This window comes from Fundulus heteroclitus, chromosome 13 (assembly GCF_011125445.2).
Source record: "Fundulus heteroclitus isolate FHET01 chromosome 13, MU-UCD_Fhet_4.1, whole genome shotgun sequence".
NCBI classification, from domain to species: domain Eukaryota; kingdom Metazoa; phylum Chordata; class Actinopteri; order Cyprinodontiformes; family Fundulidae; genus Fundulus; species Fundulus heteroclitus.
The window spans coordinates 39960046-39982788 of NC_046373.1; the positions used below are offsets into that span (position 1 = coordinate 39960046).

The 22743-nt window shown below is 41.5% G+C and overlaps 1 protein-coding gene across 1 annotated transcript in view; it reads left to right on the plus strand.

Moving 5' to 3' along the window:
- rnf19b (ring finger protein 19B) overlaps window positions 1-22743 on the plus strand; it is a 55773-nt gene that overhangs the window by 21632 nt on the left and 11398 nt on the right. The window contains exons 2-3 of the mRNA XM_036145767.1: window positions 10641-11857; window positions 22217-22416. Coding sequence (XP_036001660.1) covers window positions 11208-11857; window positions 22217-22416 — 850 coding nt within the window. The 5' untranslated portion in view covers window positions 10641-11207. The remainder of the gene's footprint in view (window positions 1-10640; window positions 11858-22216; window positions 22417-22743) is intronic.

The following is a 22743-nucleotide window of genomic DNA, read 5'->3' on the forward strand; positions in this document are numbered from 1 at the left end:
AAAAAGGTAAAAAGGTTCATCAGGAATGGATCCTTTTGCACGCCACAGCAAAACGATGACTGAACATGAAGAGCCACGCCCAGCATGAAGGGATTGGATTTATCCCACACGGCATTCAAAAGAGAAAAAACAACGGAAAAGAAGTTCTAAGTGGATCTTAGAACATCTGTATCTTATTTGTTTTTATTCTGCAAATTGTTAGTCTGTGAGAAGACCTGATGACGGCTTGTGTTCAAGTGGCTTCCAGATACCGATCTGAGCGGTGGAGGGAGAAGTTGAGACTTACATCCATCTTGTTCGGCACAGAACCAACAGTAAAAAAAAAAAAAACAAACTGTTTTCTATCCCAATCCCGAGCTCAGAGCTCCTGTCATACAATTAGTGTGGATGTCTTCCTCCTGAATTTAAATGTTAACCCGCATGTTGTCCGTGCATCTGACAGCAGCTGCAGATGCCTCCTTTTCAAAGACCAGGAACGGGAAAACAGGCTAATGCACTTTGGAGTAATTAAATGAGGACGAGCGCGTGCAGGAGCCGAGATTTTAGCAGGTTTGCAGGACAGAAAGTCTGATGAGCTGAAGCTGCATGTGTGTGTTTGGGAGCAGCAGAGGAGTAGGAGGATAAGTGTGAGATAACAAAGCATGTTCTCTGAGACCGTTCAGCTCCATCTGCCTAATGATGAACACGCTCACCATCGCCTGCTCTCCTGGGGTTTATTCTAACGCTGCACAATATATCGCAAATTTACCATCATCGCAGTATTAATGTGTGCAATATTTACATCACAAAGAGGGCAATAACTGTTGGCTGATGTATTCCAAGTGTTTTTTTTATGTAAATATAATATTTAACCAGTTTCACCAGACACTAATGACGTACCGCCCAGAATGCTGAAGGTCGGAGTGAAGGAAGCACGGATGAGAGAGAGAGCAATGAAGAAAATAGGCATTTATCACAGTTCATTTTGTCATCGCAATATTTTCTAATGTCACGCAGCCCGAATTTATTCATCGGCTTCATTTAGCAAAAGTTAGTCCACATGTTGGAAAAGGTTAAACCGTTCAGAGAACGAGCCAATGGCATCTCAGGACCATCATGATCTGGAGGAGGAACGCCAGCAAATTCCTAAAAACCGACGTCACATCCTAAAGCAGGAGGATCTGATCCAGTAATTCCTTCCTGAGCTGAAAACATCTTTGTTTCACTTTGTTTGAATTAGCTTGGAAAGCACACTGAGAACTGGGCCTGTAGGAGATTTACTTGAGAACACCACAGTAACATGAGATTTACACAAAAACAGCTTAATATGCTCAGGTTGAGTAATTCAGAAAAGCTTATTATACATAATGTTGCATTTTTATTCTTTCTGCTGTATTTTATTGTCAGACGCTGATATTAGATGATTGATTAGCTAGGCTAGCTATTCAGGGATGGGTGTAGTTCATGAAAAAAAAACACCAAATATGATTAATTTTCCATAATCTGAAGATTAAACAATGGGGGCAGTCATGTTTTCACATAGGTTCAGGTTGGGTTAAATAGCTTTTCTCCCCCTTAATAAATAAAATCCTCACATGAAAAAGCAAGAAAAACTGAAGGAAATTACGAGGGGATAAATACTTATAACACTTTAAGTTGAAAATTAAGTCCAGAAATATTAACATTTAAAATAAAAAAGAGAGCCTGTATAGTATAAATGCTGCTAAATATAAAATTTGGAAATTTCTTCTGGTGCAAAATTTATGAATGAGCTAAATATCCTCCAATAAAATGTTCGTGTGTCGACGGGTTCAAAAACACATATTTAATAACTCTTTAACAAGGACGAAATGAGCTTCCAAAACTTTTTATGTTGAGTATTTTTATTCATGATTTAAAACAAAACACAGGAATTATTTATGGAGACACCTTAGCATAGGATAAAGTTGGGCAAAGTTTAAAGTTGTGGGATGAAATCTAATTTTAACTGTAATGCTGAATTTGGTGGGAATCTGTCTGTTAATTTTCCTTCAAGAGGAAGAATATCGCCACGTTTCTCTAATCGCTGATGCTCGTTCCAAGTTTAACGCCTTGGCTTCGTTGGTCACCTGCTTCTGAGCTTTAACTGTTAGCTGAGAGGATTAAAGGAGCAGCAACAGGTTGGGGAGGGGCTTGAAAGACGCGTTCTGCTCTCTGAGCTTTGATGCTGCGGGTTCAGAGACGCTGGAGATCTCGGCGAGTTTCATCTGCGCTGTTTGACTTTCTGATCGTCGGCGTCGGTCTTCAGAGGCGAGCAGCTGCTTCTTCATGTTCGAGTGTTCAGGCGTCGCGGAGCAGACGGCGGGTTTCTGTGATCGCTGGTTCTGGTTCTGATCAAACGCGCTCCGACAGACGTCTACAGGGGGGTTCGAACAGCAGGAAATAAACAGTTTAGTAGAAGAAAGGATGAACCGAGTCATCAGAAAATTCAAATGAATTGATTTTACTGCCTTTAATCTCAGAATCTCATCAGGATAAAATGACTTTATGGCTAAATGGCTTCAGCACCTCCAAACATGGACGTCTGTTACATGTTACTTTAGATCTGCCGGTGGTCTGGTGTATTTCTTATGTTTTTATTGTGCAGTATATGTTTATGTTTCTGCACTTACTGTGGTGTAATGTGTAATATGTGCATTTTATGTTTATTTATTGTAGTTTATGGTGCCAGTTTATTTGATCTTTTTAGCACATGTAGTCCAAGACAAATTTCCTCTATGGGGACAATAAAGTCTAATCTAATCTAAGGTTTGACTGCACCTTCTCACCCATTCCCAGAAGATGCGCTGCTGCTGCTAGTCTGAAGGCCGCATAAAGTCGGCATGTCAGCTATTCACTGACCTCCTTACTTCCATTTATTTCACAAGAGGTAGTCTGCAGATGATGGGTTTAATTTCCTGTGAAACTGATTGGAACACCTGAGTTTAGTGGTTTAGATGAAAGAACCAATACTTGGCCATTATTCATGCAGTCCTACTTCTTCTTGACTTACTTCAGGCAGCAGCACCATCAGTTTACCTTCTGGAATCAAACCTGTGACGATTCGCTCCTTAATTTTAATCGGTCTAAGTTTGGGAAACACACCAGCGCAATCCAGTGAAATTATGAATTTACCAGGAGGTTTGAATTTCAGAGCATGTGGGGCGGTAGATCATAAATAATCATAGTTAATCGTGGAGACTGACTGCAGTGTAAAGCGCTTTGGGGTCGTCGGACGAGTTAAAGCGCTGAACAAGCACAAGCTTTACGTTGCTCTGCACAAAATCACCTCTGACTCGTCTTAAAGGCATACTATGCAACATTTTTCAGTTAATTAATGTGTTCCATACCGTTTTGGATGATTAAATGAGTCATTTCAGGTCGAACAAAGGTTTTCTCAGCCGCCCTGGGGGTCTGTGGGGGAAATACCGCACTTGCAATTGCAGGAGCCCTCGGCCCGCACACACAGAAGTCTCGCTTTACGGCGAGAACTCCATGTGTTTTTGCCCTGCCATTCACTATATGCACGCGCGAAAGCAACAAAAAAGAACCGCGTGTTAACGTCAAATAAACATGCAAGCATATCGAATTTTATTATTATTATTATTATTATTATTATTATTTATTTTTATTTTTTTTTTATGTTGGCGAGACCCTTCCGCCGCGGCCGCCTCGCCAAGATAGCGCTGCGGGAAACCCTGATGTTCATACCTTCACTGTGTTAGTCATTGTTTGTACTGCCGTTTTTTCCACTTTTCGTTGCGTTCGCCTGTCTGCTAAGCTCAAAACAACCGCGCCTGGCTTGTCGGAGAAACCAGAACAGCTGAGCATCTTTACGACAGTGCACTTTTACTTTCGCCTTCTGGGGGGAGCCTCGCTGGAAAATCAACCCCGGTTGCATAGTATACCTTTAAATGTGCAGTTTGACCGTCTAGTACAGATGTACCATTAACGGATGTTGTTACATGGAATAACAAACACCTCCTTCCTCTTCTTGTATCCCGCAGCGTGTCGGGATTCTGAGGAAGCTTATCTTTGGCTCACATCTGAGGACTGCAAGCCTACAAAGAGTTTTACTTCCTCCTGTCCTTATCTCAGGCCATACGATCAGATGCAGGTGTTAAGGTCACTGTGAAGGTTTTGTTTTGACTAATATTGACTCTAAATACAAAGGGAGGGTTTAATGATGTGTTAAAGTGTGTAGATTGTATCTGACTGAGTTACTGGGAAATCGCTTGATCACTGCAGTTTATTGTGTTTACTTTTCTGTCGCTGTCAGAGGCCGTCTGCACAAACCTCCGAGTTGTTCTACTTTATGATTTTATTTCATTTGAACTCATTGAAGAGCAGCTGGTTAAACATGCATAACTTTGAACATTTTATGGCCGCACGTTGACAGTAAATGTTGGATTAAAAGTTTGCAGTGAATCCCACATCTTTGTGACCAGATTAGCGACCGTTGTTCCAAGTTAATATTCAATAACAGATTTAAAGGCAGAAATAAACTAAAACCGTCCTGAAAAGCTGCCGTTACGCTGTTAGCTATCTCACCAGGTTTGCTTTATGATGTCCAAGTGTTGCTTTTGATATACCGCAAGGCAAGGCATCTTTATTTGTGCAGCACATTCTGGTCCAAAGGCCACTCAAAGTGCTTTTACATAGAATTTAATAAAAACAAACTTAAAAACATGAAATAAGACACTTAAAGAGAGTTTAGTAATAAATAAATATTCACTAAGAGTAAGCCGTTGCACATAGAAAGTGTTTTTAACCTTGTTTTACTGGAGCTAAGGGTGGGAGCAGTCTGATTCTGCATGTTTTGTTCTGATTCTTGGAATGGTGAGTAGGTTTGATTCAGATGATCTTATGAGTCTTAATGTTTTATAATATTGCAAAAGATCCGAGATGTAGTTAGAGCTCTGACCAGCAATATGTAGCCAATATAAGGAATTGGACTAATGTAATGATAGATATGTACCACAGGCTTTTAAAGTGGCTGTTATTAAACCTTTACTTAAGAAACCATCTGTTGATCAAGATGAGTTAGTAAATTACAGACCTATATCTAATCTTCTTTTCTTATCTAAAATTCTTGAGAAAGTAGTTGCTAATCAACTATGTGAACATTTACAAAGTAATGACCTACTTGAGGAGTTTCAGTCAGGCTTCAGAGCTCATCATAGCACTGAAGCAGCTCTGGTGAAGGTCACTAATGATATTCTCATGGCCTCAGATAATGGACTTGTGTCTATACTTGTCCTGTTAGATCTCAGTGCTGCATTTGATACAGTTGATCACAATATTCTCCTACAAAGACTTGAGCATACTGTAGGGATTAAGGGAAAAGCATTAGGCTGGTTTAAATCTTATCTGTCGGACAGATTCCAGTTTGTCCATGTTAATAATAAATCTTCCTCAAACTCTAGGGTCACTTGTGGAGTACCACAGGGTTCAGTCCTTGGACCAATTCTCTTTACTATATATATGCTTCCGATAGGCAAAATTATCAGACAGCATGGGATTAATTTCCATTGTTATGCTGATGACACTCAGCTATATTTATCCATAAATCCTGATGAATCCAATCAATTACTTCGACTGCAGTCATGTCTTGATGACATCAAAAGCTGGATGACTTTAAATTCCCTGCATTTAAATTCTGATAAGACCGAAGTTGTAATCTTTGGACCAGAGTCCTCAAAAAATAAGTTCTTAATTAATCACTTAATCTGGGTGGCATTAACTTGGCCTCTGGTAATAAAGTAAAAAATCTTGGTGTTGTTTTCGACCAAGACATGTCATTTAAATCCCATATTAAACAGGTTTCCAGAGTTTCCTTTTTTCACCTCCGGAATATCGCCAAAATTAGAAACATTCTGTCCAGAGGTGATGCTGAAAAACTAGTCCATGCATTTGTTACATCAAGGCTGGACTATTGTAATTCTTTACTATCAGGAAGTCCACAAAATGCAGTTCGAAAGCCTTCAGCTGATCCAAAATGCTGCGGCAAGAGTTCTGATGAAAATCAACCAGAGGGATCATATTTCTCCTATTTTAGCTTCCCTTCATCCATACTAAATGCTGTATTATTACATGTTATATCCACAGATGCTCTCATGAAGCCCTCGGAGAAGAAAATTGTAGGAATAACATTTCTGACAGTACAGTAAATCTGAGCGGTTGTCAAACATCATTAATTCAAATTTACCATTGTCACTATAAATCTGAATTTCTTATTATAAGAGCATTTCTCACAAGACTGATAAAATGATACGATAAATACCCATCCCTAGATATCAGTGTTGTGCTAGATCGGGACGTGGGAATGTTTTACTTGGTTGCATTTCAGAGATAACGGGGGGAAACCCTTTGTATCACTTTCATTTTCAATGATCTGAAATTTGAGTTGGGTGAAGCTTCGGCGTTGCGGGCAGCAGAGTGTAGCGTGACATTAATTAGTGTTATTGGGTCATCACTGTGATATTTACTTTTTGGGCAGGATTGTTCAACTTGTACAAAGAAATTTGCGGCAGCCCGAGGGTCAAATTAGGTTTGCTACTGTGTGAAATGTGCAGTAAGAGGATGCTGAAGCGCTATCTTCCGATGACATCATCATCCTGCGCCGCTGAAACTAAAGGCAGAAATGCTGAGAGAGGAGTCAGGAATAAATAAACAGAACTCTTAATGTTCATCCATCCACCATTCATCTTCTTGCAATTTGAGCTTTCTTTAGTTTCCGCATTCACCGTTAGGTTTTGCATGACTTGATATAAGATAAAATTACTTAAGATTACAGGAAATCTTAGCGTGGGAAAGTCTAGCAACAAAATATTTTGGAACCCTGTTGCTTTTAGTTGTTCAAATGCCAACAAAACTGCAACAATTTCTTTCCCCTGACCTCAGATGTAGCATATGCATGCAGTCCAGGATTATTTTTTAGGAACAGCTTCAGGTATCCACAATGTGAAACTGGATGTTTTACACATATCGAAACATGTTCAGTTACTTAGTTATTCTAGTTACAGGAAGGATACTCATCAGTCAATATAATGTTTTATGATCTCATTCATTCATTCCTGTTTAATGTTGTTGAAGTTCACAATATGACCACTAGAGGGCCTATGAAATGATTTAAATCTTACATCAATTTGCCCCAAAACTAAACTGAAATAATAAAAGAAGATTGAACAAGAGTGGATACCTGCAGTGTTTTTAAAAGCAGATCTGTAGAATATGTTTGGTTCTGCTGTGAAATTCGTTTTTCTGACCTGGAAACTGTGGATCCAGCTCAGCCTGTCAGCTGCTCCCAGGTCGGTCGGCTTATCTATGTTTTTCTGTGCGTCACGGCCATGAGTCCCCCTCCTCACGCTCCCCACACAGACGCAGCCGTCGTAATCACATGAATGGTCTGACGTTCACTGGGTCAGCATTACTCAGTGTGTGTGTGTGAGAGAGAGAGAAAGGGATGGGGAGAGAGACCTTTAGACAAGTGGCTTTAATCAGATTTGTGACTGTAAAGTCAATCACAGAGGCTTGGTTAAATGTTTGTTGGTTGGCAGGGGGGTCCAGAAAACATCTGCACTGCTGAGTGAGTGTTTTTTTTGTCTTTCCAACGCTGTTGTGTTTGGATTTCATTTTCTGTAAGAACACAAACCTGCACAGCTCATTCTTTGGTACTGGTAACAGCAAAGTACATTTTAACCAGGCAGATGTCTCAGGCACACATTACTCAACCCGGCACTGATCTGAATAAAAAAACAGTAATAAGGACAATAGTATAAAAGTGGAAACGACATGATCGGTATTTATGCTTGTGCAGAGTATTTCCGAGCAGTGAGTATGTTCCCTGCAGTAGACAGCTGTCAGAGTAAAAGGAAAAAGTTCTTGCTGTATGAAGGTCTCCTAGGAGTATAATATTCAGGGGTTTGTTTTTGCACCCACATCTTAGTTTAACACACATTCCTACTTCATCATATGTCAATTATTTCTATGGCTCAGAGACATGTAGAGGAGAACTACTCCCCCTTTTACTCCAGCTGTACATCTGCTACCTCTCCTCTTTGACTGGATCTGATATCCAGATTTCACTATTTCTTTTAATTTTTAATCAGATGTTACACAGATGTTGAAAACTGGCTAAACGAGGCTGTCGAAATTAAATTTGAGGAAATATTTCCAGCAGCAAAGCACCAACAGTGAGTGGTTTGAGTCTTCTCTGTGTAGGTATTTAATATCTACGTGCTCCAACAGGATAAATTACCAGAACTATGCAGATGACACACAGCTCTATATTACAATGTCACCAGGTGACTGTGAACTCAATACAGCGTTGAGCAGATCTATCAGAGGAATCAGTGTTTGCATGTGCTATAATTTCCTTTGATGAAAAAAATAAATCTTAAAATGTTTTAAATCAAGGTGAAAGCATATTTATTTAAAGTTGCTATTTACTGGTCTATCTTAACTGTTACCTGAAACATAATTAATTTCAGTCTATAGTCCAACTCATATTTCTTTTATCATGGCACTGCAATGTACCTACGTTTTTTATCATGTAAAACACTGAATTGTCTTGTTGGTAAAATGTTCTATATAAATAAATGTTCCTTGCCGTGTCTTTTTAACTTTAAAATTGGAGATCCAAACGGCACATTTGACTAGAGTTGTTGCTGCAGGTCTCCATTCCAGAATAGAAGCACTTACACAGTCTGTAATTGCAGTGAGGACATAATTAGCATGTGTGTTTTGTGTTAAAGTAATTATTACTTTTCATTTGAGAGTGTTCATTCACAACTACGTGTGTGCGCACAGTATAGGGCTTCTGTGTGTCTGTAATGTGTTCATGCATGTTAAGAGTTATTTATATTCAAGTGAACTCTTGCATGTTTGTATGTATGCAGCTTTTTGTGTACATTCTGTTCATTTTTTTGGTTTGTATGTTACTTTATGAGCTCGTGTGTGTTTAGCCTATATGTGAATATAGAGGAAGGGTGCGTTCTTGGAAATGTTTTATGTGTAAGGCTGTAAATTTTATTTTTGTTCTCATGTGGTTTGTACATTCTTGGAAGTTTAAACTTGGTATTTCTATACGTTAGATAGTAATTAGACGTTTCAGTATGACAAACTAACACTGCCAAAATAGAAGAAATACCAAAATATAAACAGCTCAATAGGTAATTTACTTGGCATGTTTGAGTGCATTGATTTATAGCACTATAATAATTATCCTACCAGTCGGTTAATTAGGGTCTAAAGGTAATCGTAAAAAGTAGTGTAAAAATAAAAAAGTAAGCTATACTGCATCACTGACTGATTTTTGCCCATTATTCTGACTTCAAGATCAGCATACAGCGCTAATAGCTAGCTTCAATGATTGTGTTGTTTTTACAGCAAAAAAAGGAATTGGAGCTCACGAGACAGAGCTGTAAAGGCATTTTGTAGCATTTAGTTGTATTTGAAACACCATGATGATTAAAAAGCAACAGTTTTAAGTCTTGTTGAACTAATCAACATTCTGAGATCAAAACATTTGTTTTAATCCTCAAGTGCCTAGTGATGCTAATTAGCATCATACCTAAATTTACACTTATGGCAGGTGCAATGTTCAGACTAATTGTCTCTACTTAATTTAGCATCTGATTGACAGCAAAAAACAAAACAAGCACTGTATTTTTTCAGAATATAAGTCACACTTAAAATCCTTAAATCTTCTCAAAAATTGATGGTGCTCCTTATCTATGATCACCGTTGTGTTTACTGACTGATTGTATGTGGTACAATGCGCACAAAATCTGTTAAAATGTGTAAACATGACTTTGGTTAGCAATGAAGCCGCTCCACTCAATGGATATTAGGAGCATTACGGTACACTGTCACTACCTGAGGACCCCTGAGCTGTCTACCAGACTGCCTGACTGTAATGTCTAAACTAGAAGTGCATTCATGTAAGACAGCCTGGAGTACGCGCTAGCAACAATAAACCTAGTAAGTTAATTTAATATAAAAGTTACATTTATTTTGGCCTTATGTTAGAAACAGGACAGTGTAGTCCAGCTACACTGTCCTCCTGACAGAGACGGATAGAGAGCTGTGGACATGGAGGAGGGATATTACACACTTGGGAAGAATATTTAATGCGCCTTATAATCCGGTGCGCCTTATAGTCTGAAAAAAATGCAGCACATTTCTTTACAATTTGATATAAATTCAGCCATTGTGGTGTTTTTTTTTATATCTGACTCCGTTAAGCGTGTGCGTCGGATCCAAAGTCGCCGTTTTGATTGCTTGTAGTGAGCGTTGCCGTGGCGACAGCAGTACCAGCTCCGCGTGAAGTGGAGGAAGAGCTCGCGGCGCTGGGCACGGCGGAGAGGGAGGCCGCTTTTAACGTGGAGACACGATGGCGTGCGTTCAGCTGGAGGCTGCAGCCCGTCTCCTCTCTGCGTCTGACCTCCAGCCACGGCCTCCAAACGGCACAGAACGTCTTTAAAGGCCGTCAGAGCGCACAGATAATCAGTTCAGACGCACACGCAGCTCTGGACTGAGAGCGAGGAGGAGCCGAGCGGAGACGCGGGGAGGGAGGCGAGGTGCGTGTCATTCTGAGCATGCTCTTTGTGTTAACTTCCTGCCCTCTTTCTCCCTGACAGAGAGGAGCGTTCAGAGAGGCCGGCATTCAGCGACAGCAGCGGAAGAGGATCAGTCGCTGTGGATTCAGCCGGGGAGGATCAGCAGCTCCGAGCCAGAGGAGTTACAATCATCAAGCTGTGGATTTTAAGGTTTTTATTGTCCCCTGGGTTTTTGTAGGAGCGTTACCGACTGATACTGACTTTGTGTTTTTTTTTGTGTAACAGTGTTTTACTTCTTCGTCTGCCTCAGAGGAGAAAAGCCTTTTTTTTTTTACTCCTCTCGTTTTTTTCTTTGTGAAACTTTAGACGGAGAAGTTGGAGAGAAACTTGGAGCTGAAGGGGATTTTTTTTTCTTGTTCCCGGCTTACTTGCGTCACTTCTTTCAGTCTCTGTTTGTCTTATCTCACCCTGCCCTTTCCTGATAATGTTTGGTTTCGCGTGAAAGAAAGCAGAGGAGTTTGTTTGTTTTTTTGTTTTTTCAATCTGAGCCAAGAGTCAGGGGGAGAAAGTTTTTGTTTCAGTTTAACGAGGAAACATACCACACTTTGAAGCCCTTTGTGGGAATTTTAAGGAGTTCTGAAAAGGGAAATGGGCTCAGAAAAGGGCTCAGAGTCGCCTCACTCCTCAGTGAGCGGCGTTCCCAACCCTAAGTGCCGAGCAGCAGGGAAGCGCCAGGGCCGTATCTCCTTCCACAGCCTCTTCCACAGCAAGCGGGGCTCCCGAAGCGGACGGGGCCCCAAAGGAGGCGCGGCCCCTCCTCTAACGCATCACCATCATGCACCGCAGCAGCTGCTGCCTTCAGCCTTGGGTTCAACGCCCACCGCAGCCTCTGCCACGACCACCGCGGCAGCCACGCACATGAAGGACGCGGCCTCCGGCGCCGCCTCAGACCCGCTCTCCTCCAGCCAGCCGTCCCCCGGCGGAGCCGCCGCGGCCGGGGAGCCCAGCCTCCTGGAGTGCCCGCTGTGCCTGGTGCGCCAGCCCGCCGAGCAGCTGCCCGAGCTGCTGGGCTGCAGCCACCGCTCCTGCCTCTGCTGCCTGCGCCAGTACCTCCGCATCGAGATCACAGAGAGCCGCGTCCAGCTCAGCTGCCCCGAGTGCGCCGAGAGGCTGGTCCCCCGGCAGGTGGCCGACATCCTGGACGACGCCGCCCTGCTGGACAAGTACGAGGAGTTCCTGCTGAGGAGGTGCCTCGCCTCCGACCCCGACTGCAGATGGTGCCCGGCGCCCGACTGCGGGTAAGTAGCCGTCCGGCTTTGACTCTGTGAAATACCCCAAATTTGTTCTGAAAAAAAAAAATTAGCCTCAGATTCAGAAAAATTGAGACAAATCTAGAGGTCAGAAACCCAGGAGTGGTAAAACGAGACTCAAACACCATCGTCTGAATCAAAAACATCCAAGTTGTGAACAAAGAAGGACAAAAACAGAACAAAGGAAATGAGACAATATAACAACCAGAAAAGCAACAACAAAGCAGCTACTATAGACATAAAATGCTAAAACTGCCAGATCTAAAAATGTTAAATAACGATTTCCAGTCTGTGTCCATTTAAGGCGCCTCAGAAGTTAAGTTCCTGTTCTCCTGGTGACATAATCACTCTTATGTAAATCGCACATATCTTTGTCTCTTATCAGTCACATCTTTCAGGGAAGTCCCCCTCTGCAACGCGTAAAAACCAGGAAGTTTTAGTTAGAGGCTTAAATCGCCCCTTCAGCCTTTATTTGTGACAGATAATAAGGAAGAAGTTTACGGTGTTGAGCAGGAGATGCTGCGACTCGACCGGATAACTAAAAAATAGATTTAAAAAAAAGTCTGAAAGTGGGAATCAGTAAGTGAGTTAGAGCTGCTTCTGTGGTCGGAGCGAGTCGGAGGCTGAGCGGCTCCGTTTCTGGAACAAATGAGAGGCGGCTGTTTGATCATGCGGCGCAGGAGTGATTCATTGTCTTTGGGTTTCAGGATGTCAGATTTCTCTGCTGCTCTGGTTTTGGCTCAGAAAGCACAGGTAGAGTCAGAGGGGAAAGCCACAGGATCTGAGCCGTGGCTGGAAAAAACAACAACAAAAAAAATCTCATTTAGCGTCTTTACTTTCTGACTTTTGGTCTGACAGCAGCTGAAGAGGGGAAACAAGGTTTTAGATGAAGTTACCGTAAATGTGAAAGTAACCTAAAGCTTTACAACTGACCTCGAGCTTCCTGAATCAAATAAAATCTTTTCTATATCTTTGTGTGATTAGAAACGAAAGTGAAACGTCAGATCTCTGTTGGTTGGGTTTGATTCAGCATTAAGTCCGTTCAGTTACTAGGAAATCATTCACTGGTGCTGGTTTGTTTCTTCCATTATTATTTTTCCATCACTGCTATCCCATAGTTTCCATATTTCCGTCAAACCTTAAAGGTGCAGCCTGGGCGGTGCAGTGGCATCTGGTGGCAGAAATATAAAAACTGAAGCGTGGCGTTGGAAGGATTTCCTTTTTTTGTGCAACTGTGTTGCAATAAAACCCACAAGTTAAACCATCATATCTGCTCATAGATCACTTTCGATTTTACACTTGAGAACCTTTTAGGATAAAGCATCTAATAATGAAGTATTAAACGCTAACCTTTTGTTATTTTGACTTTATTCAGGCCTCAGACCAGCTGTAAGGCAGGTAAAACATTAACGTGTATCTCAGTGGATTAAATGTACGCAGTATCCTGGGAAGTGTCCCCAAAGCTTTCTCTGTGTGCAATAAATGTGAGCTAACTAAAGTTTATGTGCCTGTTTAATATTTTGCCGCTACTTTTGAAATGCAAATTTAGGTTGCTGTGCTTGAACACATTTAAATGAGGTGGTATGTGTGCATTTAGGGGAAATTCCACCTATTTCATGTAAATTTGTATAAAAAAAAGCCCAGTTCTTATTTACATTTATTAAATGAAAATAACAGGATGTAATTTAAAGCGAAACAGTTTACATGGAGCTTATTTCAAGTTGATTCATCTTTTAGAACATAGATTTACACATTATTTATAACATTTCATGATTTTTAGACTTTTTATTACTTGATAAATTTCCCCCAGCATTGTTGTTCTGTATTAACAATGTTAATATTTCTTAATTAACATAAAACTGTTGTTTTTTAAGCAGCTCTTTCTTTACAGGACATAAATACATTTATATTAGAATGCATGTGGTTTGCTTCCCCCCAATGAAGATATAATATTATAGGTAGTCTTCAAACCTGAAACGATTGTTTATAATATTTATCCATTTAGGGACTGCAATGTAAAAAGCCTTAAAGATCACTTATTATAATTTGGGATGTTTTTTCCCTATTATGCTGTGTTTCCGTCACATTTTTGATTGGCTGCCCCTCCTGTTTGAGAAAACCCCATTCAATGAAAACTTGAGGCTTATTTAGGAAATGGGACTTTTAACTTTAGATAATAAGACATTATAGTATAGAGTGTTTAGTAAACGTGTGAATTTCCCAACAGATTGAAAAGGGAAGCGCGAACCTCAGTTTCCAGTTCAGCCATAATTAACAGTAGAAACAGTTGAAGTCACAGAAAGTTGGGCTTTAGGGGCTTAGGTGGTATTTTGGTTCCTGTTGCAACTGTTAAATGTCACTGTTCAGCTTTTATAATTAGTTTTCTTAGTTTTATCTCAGAGTTGATGTTAATGTGATGATGGCATTGTGGTGTCTCTCTAAGCGGTCATATCTTCATATAAAAACTTTCTAAACTCATTTTTAAAATCCCACATACAACCACCTGAAGGCTTTGACTCTTTAATAAGCAAAATCTTTTTTTTTTTACTAAATATATCGGGTTTTGCACGTTGATATTAGAATTATAATTTCATCTCACGCTACCTTGCTTCCCAGAAAAGGTGGGAATCACCATAGCGACCAGTGACTCTATTGAGGCTTTGGTTCCCTTTAAAAACTCTTTTGGAAATTTCTTGTTCTAAATACATAATGCCTTTTAATTTCTGAAATAAATTTATAGAAAGGTGCAGTTGGTAGCTCTGTTGCCTTGTAGCAGTAAGGTCCGTGGTTCAAATCCCAGCCTGAGGTCTTCCTGCGTGGAGCCTGCATGTTCTCCCTGTGCATGCGGCGGTTCTCTCCGGGTACTCTGGAGGTTGTCCCTGTTTCTTCTTTGGTTGTTGCTTTTCCATAATTTGCCCGCATCATGCGCTCATCGCCCCCTGTGGGAGCGAGGGAGTAGTAACAAGAGCAGGAACATTATTTCTGCTGCTGCCGCTCCATAAATTTATCATACGGCACAAACACCTCTGTTTTCACTTACTTTCTCCCACTCACATTTTTTTTTAACGCACAGTCATTTCTGGAGTTAAGTTTCGAATGATCATGACTCATTGTGGTTTTTCAGGTAATTTTATATATTGTGAAATCCAGTAGTCATATCTGTTTTTCTCTAGTGTCTGTGGTTGGTTAACAGGTCTGGGTTTTATATTGAAAATACCCGAACCAAAGCAAGCCGTCCCCTCCTTATCTGATTAAGGTTCCACCCACGATCAGACCTATCCGGTCATCGGACCTCTCTCTGTTTTTCTGGGCCTCCTTGTTTGTTTGCTGTGAGTCATCCATGAGTGCAGATGGAAATGACCTGAAGGCGCCTTTTTTTTTTTTTTCTTAAACAATTGTGCAAAGATTAGCTCTGCTGGATCGTCTGAAGCCTTCCTCGCACACAGTCCGCTCTCGGTTCCTTTCCTTCTCCTCGGAGTGATTAAAACCTGGTGAAGACGCGCTGATTGCATCATCTCGTAAGAGTCTGAGTCTGTCGGCTTTATCTCACTGATTTTTTTTTTGGGAACCGGAGCAGCTAAAAACTGTTTGTGAGTTCAGATAAATCAGATTCTTAGCTGCAGTTTCCTGTTAGGAGCGAAAACAGAACGGCAGTGTTGACAATCAGGATCTGAGAAAGTGGAGACGAGGCTGCTGACCTGAATATGTAAGGGGACGAAACTCTGTCTGACGCCAGCAGTGACTCAGCGCCTCTTTAATTCAGACAGGTTGACAAAGTCCAAATTGTTATTCAGCACAAACATCCGGAGCTGCAGAGACGAGAGACGGGCTGACGGTTTTCACTGGAGAGAAGGACAGGCTGGGAACTTCTTCTCTAGTGCATTTATCACGTTTAAAGCTAAAGAAAGATTTGTTTCTATGTTTTTATTTTATGATTTTCAGATCCAACTATAATCAAAATGAGTAGAAAGTGTAAGTGTAGATACTGGTTCAGTTTTAAACAACACTGGTAAAAGCAAAAGTTAATTCTGAGATGTCAGCATCTAGTAAAGTATTTTTAGTCGATTATTCTAAAAAACTATTTAGGTATAAAGGTGAAAAAGTCCCAGTCAAATAATTTCACACTAAACAGCTTTAGAAATCAGGCCTAGTGAAAAAGTTGTTGATAATCATTATTTTCTAAACGAGATAATAAGAATAATAAAGATAATTTGTTTTAGCCTTGCTCACACACAAACCTTTTCTCCAAAAGTCCAGGATCCTCAAATAAACCTTAATTCAGACAACCGGAACAAACACAAAATTAAGTTTTCAAATAATTATTTTATCAATTAGAGGAAACACTCGGTCCATTTGTGAAGATTGTAGCAGAAACGGGCCTAAAAGTATAATTTTTAGGACACAGGTGTGTTTAGATCCAGTTCTGATCCGGTGTTAGTACTTAGTTCTGCCAGAATTACCACATGAGGTTCTGTCAGACAGAGATTATGTGAACTCAGATTTAAATTTAAGTGGTTTAGGCAACTTTGTTGATCTTTAGCTTAAAGATCAACATTTATTATTTAAACCAACAGTATTTTTATGTTTAGGTTTAATGCATTTTCTTCAACTGGACATTTGATTTTTATAGCAAATGGCATCAAAATGATGAAAAAGCAACCTATTGACAAAATATACTTCATTTAGCTATAGTAAAATATTCTACACACCATTAGTTTCTTTCTTTCTGAAAATGTTTTGCATATATTGCAGAACTAAATGCATCCTAAAGCTAGCAAATTTAAATGACCTTTACATTTAGAAACATTGACTTCTCTAGTCATACTGACCCAGTTTAGGCAACTTTATTCGATGTTATGACTCCTGAGTTTGTGATGATGTAAAATTATCACTAAAAAAATCTGCTTGTCTCGTTTATTTAGTTTATTTTTTAAAAACATGACTGGGTTTGCTCAACACCGAGCAGAATTTAATGGCTAATAGGAACCGTGTTTGGAGGAGGAATCGATCGCAGAAACACGCCGTGTCCGTATTGTTTGCCGTGGTTTCACCTTTGACCCGCCGTGCTCGGCCGGTGGGGGGGGGGGGGGGCAGTGGGCCAATCAGAACCAGTCCTCCGTGCGGGGAGTGGGCCAATCAGAACCCGTCCTCCGTGAATGCCAGATCCGTGCATCCTCTCGGAGCCAAGCCTCGTCTCGCTGCCGTGGCGCCGGCTGCCAGTTACCATGGCGACTATCAATGTGGCACAGAGGCAGTGTTGCTGGGGTAACGGTGCTTAATTACACTGATCAATACGTACGTGCCGGACCCGCATGAGCGCATCCCGGTGGCGTGTTCTGGGCGTTCGCGGCCGGCGGAGGTGGGATGAACGTTTCTGTGGCGCTGGCTAGGACCTGCTGCTAGTTGGTGTGTGTGTGTGTGTGTGTGTGTGTGTGTCTGTGTGTGTGTGTGTGTGTGTGTGTGTGTGTGTTTGTGTGTGTTGGTGTGTGTCTGTGTGTGTGTGTGTGTGTGTCGTAGCATTGCCTTTACAGCCTCAGCAGGACTCCCAGGTGGCTCTTAGAGGAGATGCAACGCAGACAGGAGAGTCTGAGCACGTTTCCTCTCAGCATGCAGCACGTTGGCTCTCCCCCCCCCCCCACCACCACCTTTTACATCCCAGCTCCTCCTTCAGTCCTGTAACAGATATGACCGGGTGGCGTGTTTTGATTTCACTCGTGCTGAAATGTCTCAACGGTTTGGCCCTGATTTGCATCACAGTCGCTGATGGTGTTGAAAACAAAGTGGAATTCTTTTTCTAAGCAAATTGTCCAGACGGGTAACGATTTCTGCACGTATGTTGGAGTCTCTCTGAGGAGAGGCAGTGAACATTCTGGGTTTTGTTTTAGTTTCTGCTCCCTCGTCCATCCTCATCACAGCCCGTCGCTTACCCTCAATTTAGTGTGACTATCAGAAATACCCCACATCTGTCTCTGTATAAAGACACGTGGCCGTAACAGTGTCTTTACACCTTAATATACAACTTACTATGTGCCACTGTATCTCGAACTGTTAAAACAGTTGCCTCATAACGATGATACTTGATCTCATGCTGTGCCCACCATCAGTGCTGGTGGAAATGCACATTAAAAGTCTCAGTATGAGTTCATACACTGCACCTTACCCATATTACACTGCAAATAGACCCTGATAAGTGATTTCTATATAATTTTTTTTTATAAAATACACACTGTAAATGGACAGAATTTATGTAGGACTTCTCTAGTCATACTGACCAGTTAAAGCGCTTTACATTAGAGCCACCTTCACCCAGCCACACTCTCTGAAATTCAGGGTCATGCACCAATATGCAGTTCTGTAGGCAATTTGGGGCTAAGGCTTTTCCTCCGGGGGGCTCATAGACACCTTATAGGCGGAATATAGTAGTTTTGATGAAGTTAGAAGAAAACCAAGTGGGAGGGAGGGTGGTGGGAGACCTGGGTGTCATCTGCATTGCAATGAAAAAGTTATGGCCAAGGGAAAGGAGATTGGGTAAAATGGTAAATGGCTAGTATAGCACTTTTTATTTTTATTTTTTTATTGCTAGTATAGCAATTTTTTATTGCTAGTATAGCACTTTAACTAGTCTTGACAATCCCAGTCGGTCATTCACCCATTCACACCCAGACGGTGGTGAGCCATGTTAGTAACCACCAGACAATTCAGGTGAAATGTCTCGCCCAAAGACCCAACAACTGAGACCGTCAGAGCGGGGATCGAACCAGCAACCCACCAATTACAGGACGAACTCACTAACTCCTGCGCCACTGTCTTTCCAATAAAAAGACAATAAAAAGTAAAGGGTTGAAAACAGAAACTTGGGGGACACCTTGAGAAAGAAGAGATGTCTCGGATGCCGCTGTTTTTAACTGGATGATCTGATTCCGGCCGGGGAGACAGAAGCGAGGCAGATGACCGTTCATACTGAGCCCGGTTCTGCCGGAGGTTTTCCTTCCCGTTAATGGGGAGTTTTTCTTCCCACTGTCGCTTCATGCTTGCTCAGTATGAGGGATTGCAGCAAAGCCATGTACAATGCAGACGACTCTCCCTGTGGCTCTACGGTTCCCCAGGAGTGAATGCTGCTTATCGGGACTTTGATGCATTCAACTGGTTTCCTTATATAGGACATTTTTGACCAATCTGTATAATCTGACCCAATCTGTATTATATGATTGAACTTGATTTTGTAAAGTGCCTTGAGATGACATGTTTCATGATTTGGCGCTATATAAATAAAATTGAATTGAATTGAATAGAACTGTAACCAGTTTAGGGGAGTACCTGAGAAACCAGAAGATCTCCATCATCTTATTTCATGTGCAGGATGTCTAATTACCTTATTTTAGGGGTCAGAATACTCATTCCATTGGCAGATAATCCATTTTACCTACTCAAATCAAGGATAAATACACTAACTTTAAGAACATTTTAATTATTTTTAGATCCATTTTTGCAGTGCAGAGTCTGTTGCCATTAGGAGGTAATTTGTTATTTTGAGTCGGACTTTTTCTGTGGGAGCAGAACTGGCACTGCAGAGGGGGGAATGACCTTGGAATGCAACTGTCTTTCCCAGAATCTCTGAGAGGAAGAGGGGGCTGGATATGAGATGAAGGTTACTGAAGCTGGAAGACGGGCTTTGACCAAAGAATTATGATGGCAGGTGGACGATTTAGATTTCCCAGTGAGTAGAAATATGTCAGAGACCAGTTAAAGATGGAAAGGAGTAACTGAAGTGACAGTGACCAGAAGGACGAAGGGAGATGAACTGATGGTGTTATGGGGGTTTAGCTGCTGGTATAGCTGGTCCATTGTAGTACTAAGACATCAGGGAGCTGCAGGGGTCAGTAGAGTTGAAGTGTGGAGGGAAAGAGTCTGATTGGTGCGGCATTGGTAACCAGAGAGAACAGAGCCCGTTTGTTCCCGTCCCCGGCTCTGAATAACTAGAATATTGTGATCTAACTGAGGAGAGATTGTCTGTGTAGAGTAGCCGAGGGTTGGGCTATCATTCCTTTTGGATAGAGAGTCCAGCTTGTTGGAGGCAGGTTCTTCATCACTTTATCAGACCATCAAGCTGCACAGGTTATGCTTCACGACCCGCCGAGCGTTACGTGTCTTTCACCATTACATTTCCTGCTTTTCTATGTGGCGACTTTCACGTCTGACCTCTCCACACGTGGCAATGCAGAGATAACGGAGTTAATTTGGACTCAGATTCTCATTAGGAGACAAGAAGGGATGCTTTGCTGATATCTGCTAATTCCCTGTCCTGAGAGCGGACCTGTCACAGAGTTTGAGGAGGCGTTAATGCGGAAGGCCGAGCTGCCAGTTTGAGGAGCAACACAATAAAATGTTTGTCACGTTATCATTTCTGCCGCGCTCTTCTTCCCTTTTAATAGCCCCAATAGCACAAACAGCTTTGTTTTGTGAGAGCAGAGAAATATTGACGCCCCAGCGTGCTTTTCTTCTCCTTCCGCTCCAGCGACGTGTTTTCAGCCACTTAGCTTTCTGTCAGCCTTTTATAATCCACTCTTTTGTGATTGCTCCTGTGATTGGCACCCTCCTATATCTAAGTCTCTTGTTAATCGCCTGCTTTGTTTCTGGTTGCCGAATGTTCAAAGTTCTCAAATCTTTTAATCATGTAACTTAATTTACCTTCTAAAAATTAGCTCAAAGCTGCTCTACATTATTTAGAAAACTGATAAAATGTATTATTTACCCCATTAGAATTATACATAGACATTTAAGCTATAAAAAATATAGAAATGTTAATGTAGAATTTTTGCATTTTTTTGTCTCTATAATAACTGCTTATCCCTGTCTTCATGCTGTCCACTACGTCATTATATATGCCACTAAATTTGGCTTAGAGGGTTTTCTGAAGAGGTTTTGATAATACTTAAAATGTTTTTTTTTTCTAAATATTCACATTTAAAAACTTTATCAATTCTAAAATGAAAAAAATGTTCTAATTTAGGGAATAAATTACAAACAAGACAAAGCTTAGCAGGTAAATAAATGAACGTTAAACATCTGAATGGCTTGAACAGGAAGTGCTTTTATTTTTACATTTCCAGCAGGAAGCGTTCTCCTAATGTAGCAGTTAGCTTGGCAGCGACATAATGTCGGAGGTAATTTACGTTTATTTTGTTCCGAAATGATCCAGACTCATTTAATGCGGCATTCAGTTTGTAGAGACGTTCATGTAGTTGTTATAATGAAGCTACAGCCAACATGAACAGGTTGTTAGGAGCCGTTAACATCCCATAGTAATCCACCAACTTCACTGGGTAATAATCAGCTCATCTTTTCACAGTAAAAGCTGCAGTCTGCAGTTTCCTTCCTCTCTTCATTACAGACGATAAAAAATGGTTCTAGGACTCCAGTCTCAGACCACGAGTCCAAGTTTCTAGTTTTTATCTTTGCTCATTCAAATGCTCCAGACTCCACACAAACACTTGCTTTATCCAGAGACTGTCTGTGTATATTGCTGCCACTCACATTTATTTTATTTCCTTGTACAGTGCAGACAAAAGCAGCAGCTATTAATTTTATCTGCAATGCCACAGTTTTCCACTAGGTGGCACTTAATCCTCCACAATGCTTCTTTAATTACCAGTTTTGTTAGATTTGTTTCAAATTAGATGTCTCATTTAAGCAATAAACATGTTTTTTTAATTAAAAACATTTTTTTAAACAAAAGTAATCAAATATAATAACCTCTCCTCAGCTCTTTGAAATTCAGAACAATATTGATCTTTCAGTCTTAAAACAGCTATTAGGCAAGATAAAGATGCAACGTTTGGTTTTATTTGTCCAGTTGACGTTAAACACTTTATCATCTTCCTCATCATCGTACTATCGCATCGTCAGATTGTATATTCTGTTTCTGAAGCTGTTGAACAGGTTGAGGGGGGAAAGAAAAACTAAAATCCATAATTTCTTAGCTTTTAAATGCCTGCTGAGGAGTTTTGTACCCATTTGCACAACTGATTGCTGACTCCCACGCTGCCTCTCTGATATGGAGACATTTATTCCCTGGAGACTGGTGTGAAACAGCTTACATGACAGCTTGCCTCATTATTTATTCCCAGTTCCCTCTAAAAGACCTGCCGTCTGAGGTTCTACAGAACCTAGGTGTAAAATGGGTGTGAGGATCCTCCTCATCGGGGCTGCTGCACGTTAAATTGGCTCCATGGCGCTCGTGATGCGTCTCTGCGATGCCGTAACTGTCTGCCCGTCAGTGCGTTATAAGATCGGAAAATGTTTGTTTCTGACTCATTTATTTGTGCCTCCTCCGTGTTTTGCTCGCAGCTTCGCCGTCATCGCCTCAGGCTGCGCCAGCTGTCCCAGGCTGGTGTGTCGCAGGGAGGGCTGCGGCGCGGAGTTCTGCTACCACTGCAAACAGGCATGGCACCCCAACCAGACCTGCGACTCGGCGCGCCAGCAGAGGGCGCAGTCCCTGCACACCCACAGCGGCCACTCGCCCAGCTACACGCAGGAACAGGGGCCAGGTGAGTGCCCAGAAACAAAAAAAAAACGCAGCAGCCAACACAGGGCTGGGAAACCTCGCTGAGTCTGGATCTCAGCGCTGGTGTTCGTCTGCCACCTTAGCAACAGGCTAACGCGGGCCGTGCACACATGCATCTGCGTGCAGCGTCGTCACCAGCAGCATTTCCTGTTCGAAACGACCATTTTCACACCTTTGCGACTGTGTCGAACTTTATCACACATCCATCTGCTCGGTCTGTCGACATCAAAACCCTGCGAGGCGTCTGCTGCAGAAGCTGCGCTGCGTTCCCACCGCTGGAGGAAGTGCGAAGTGCTTAAATCAGTCATCT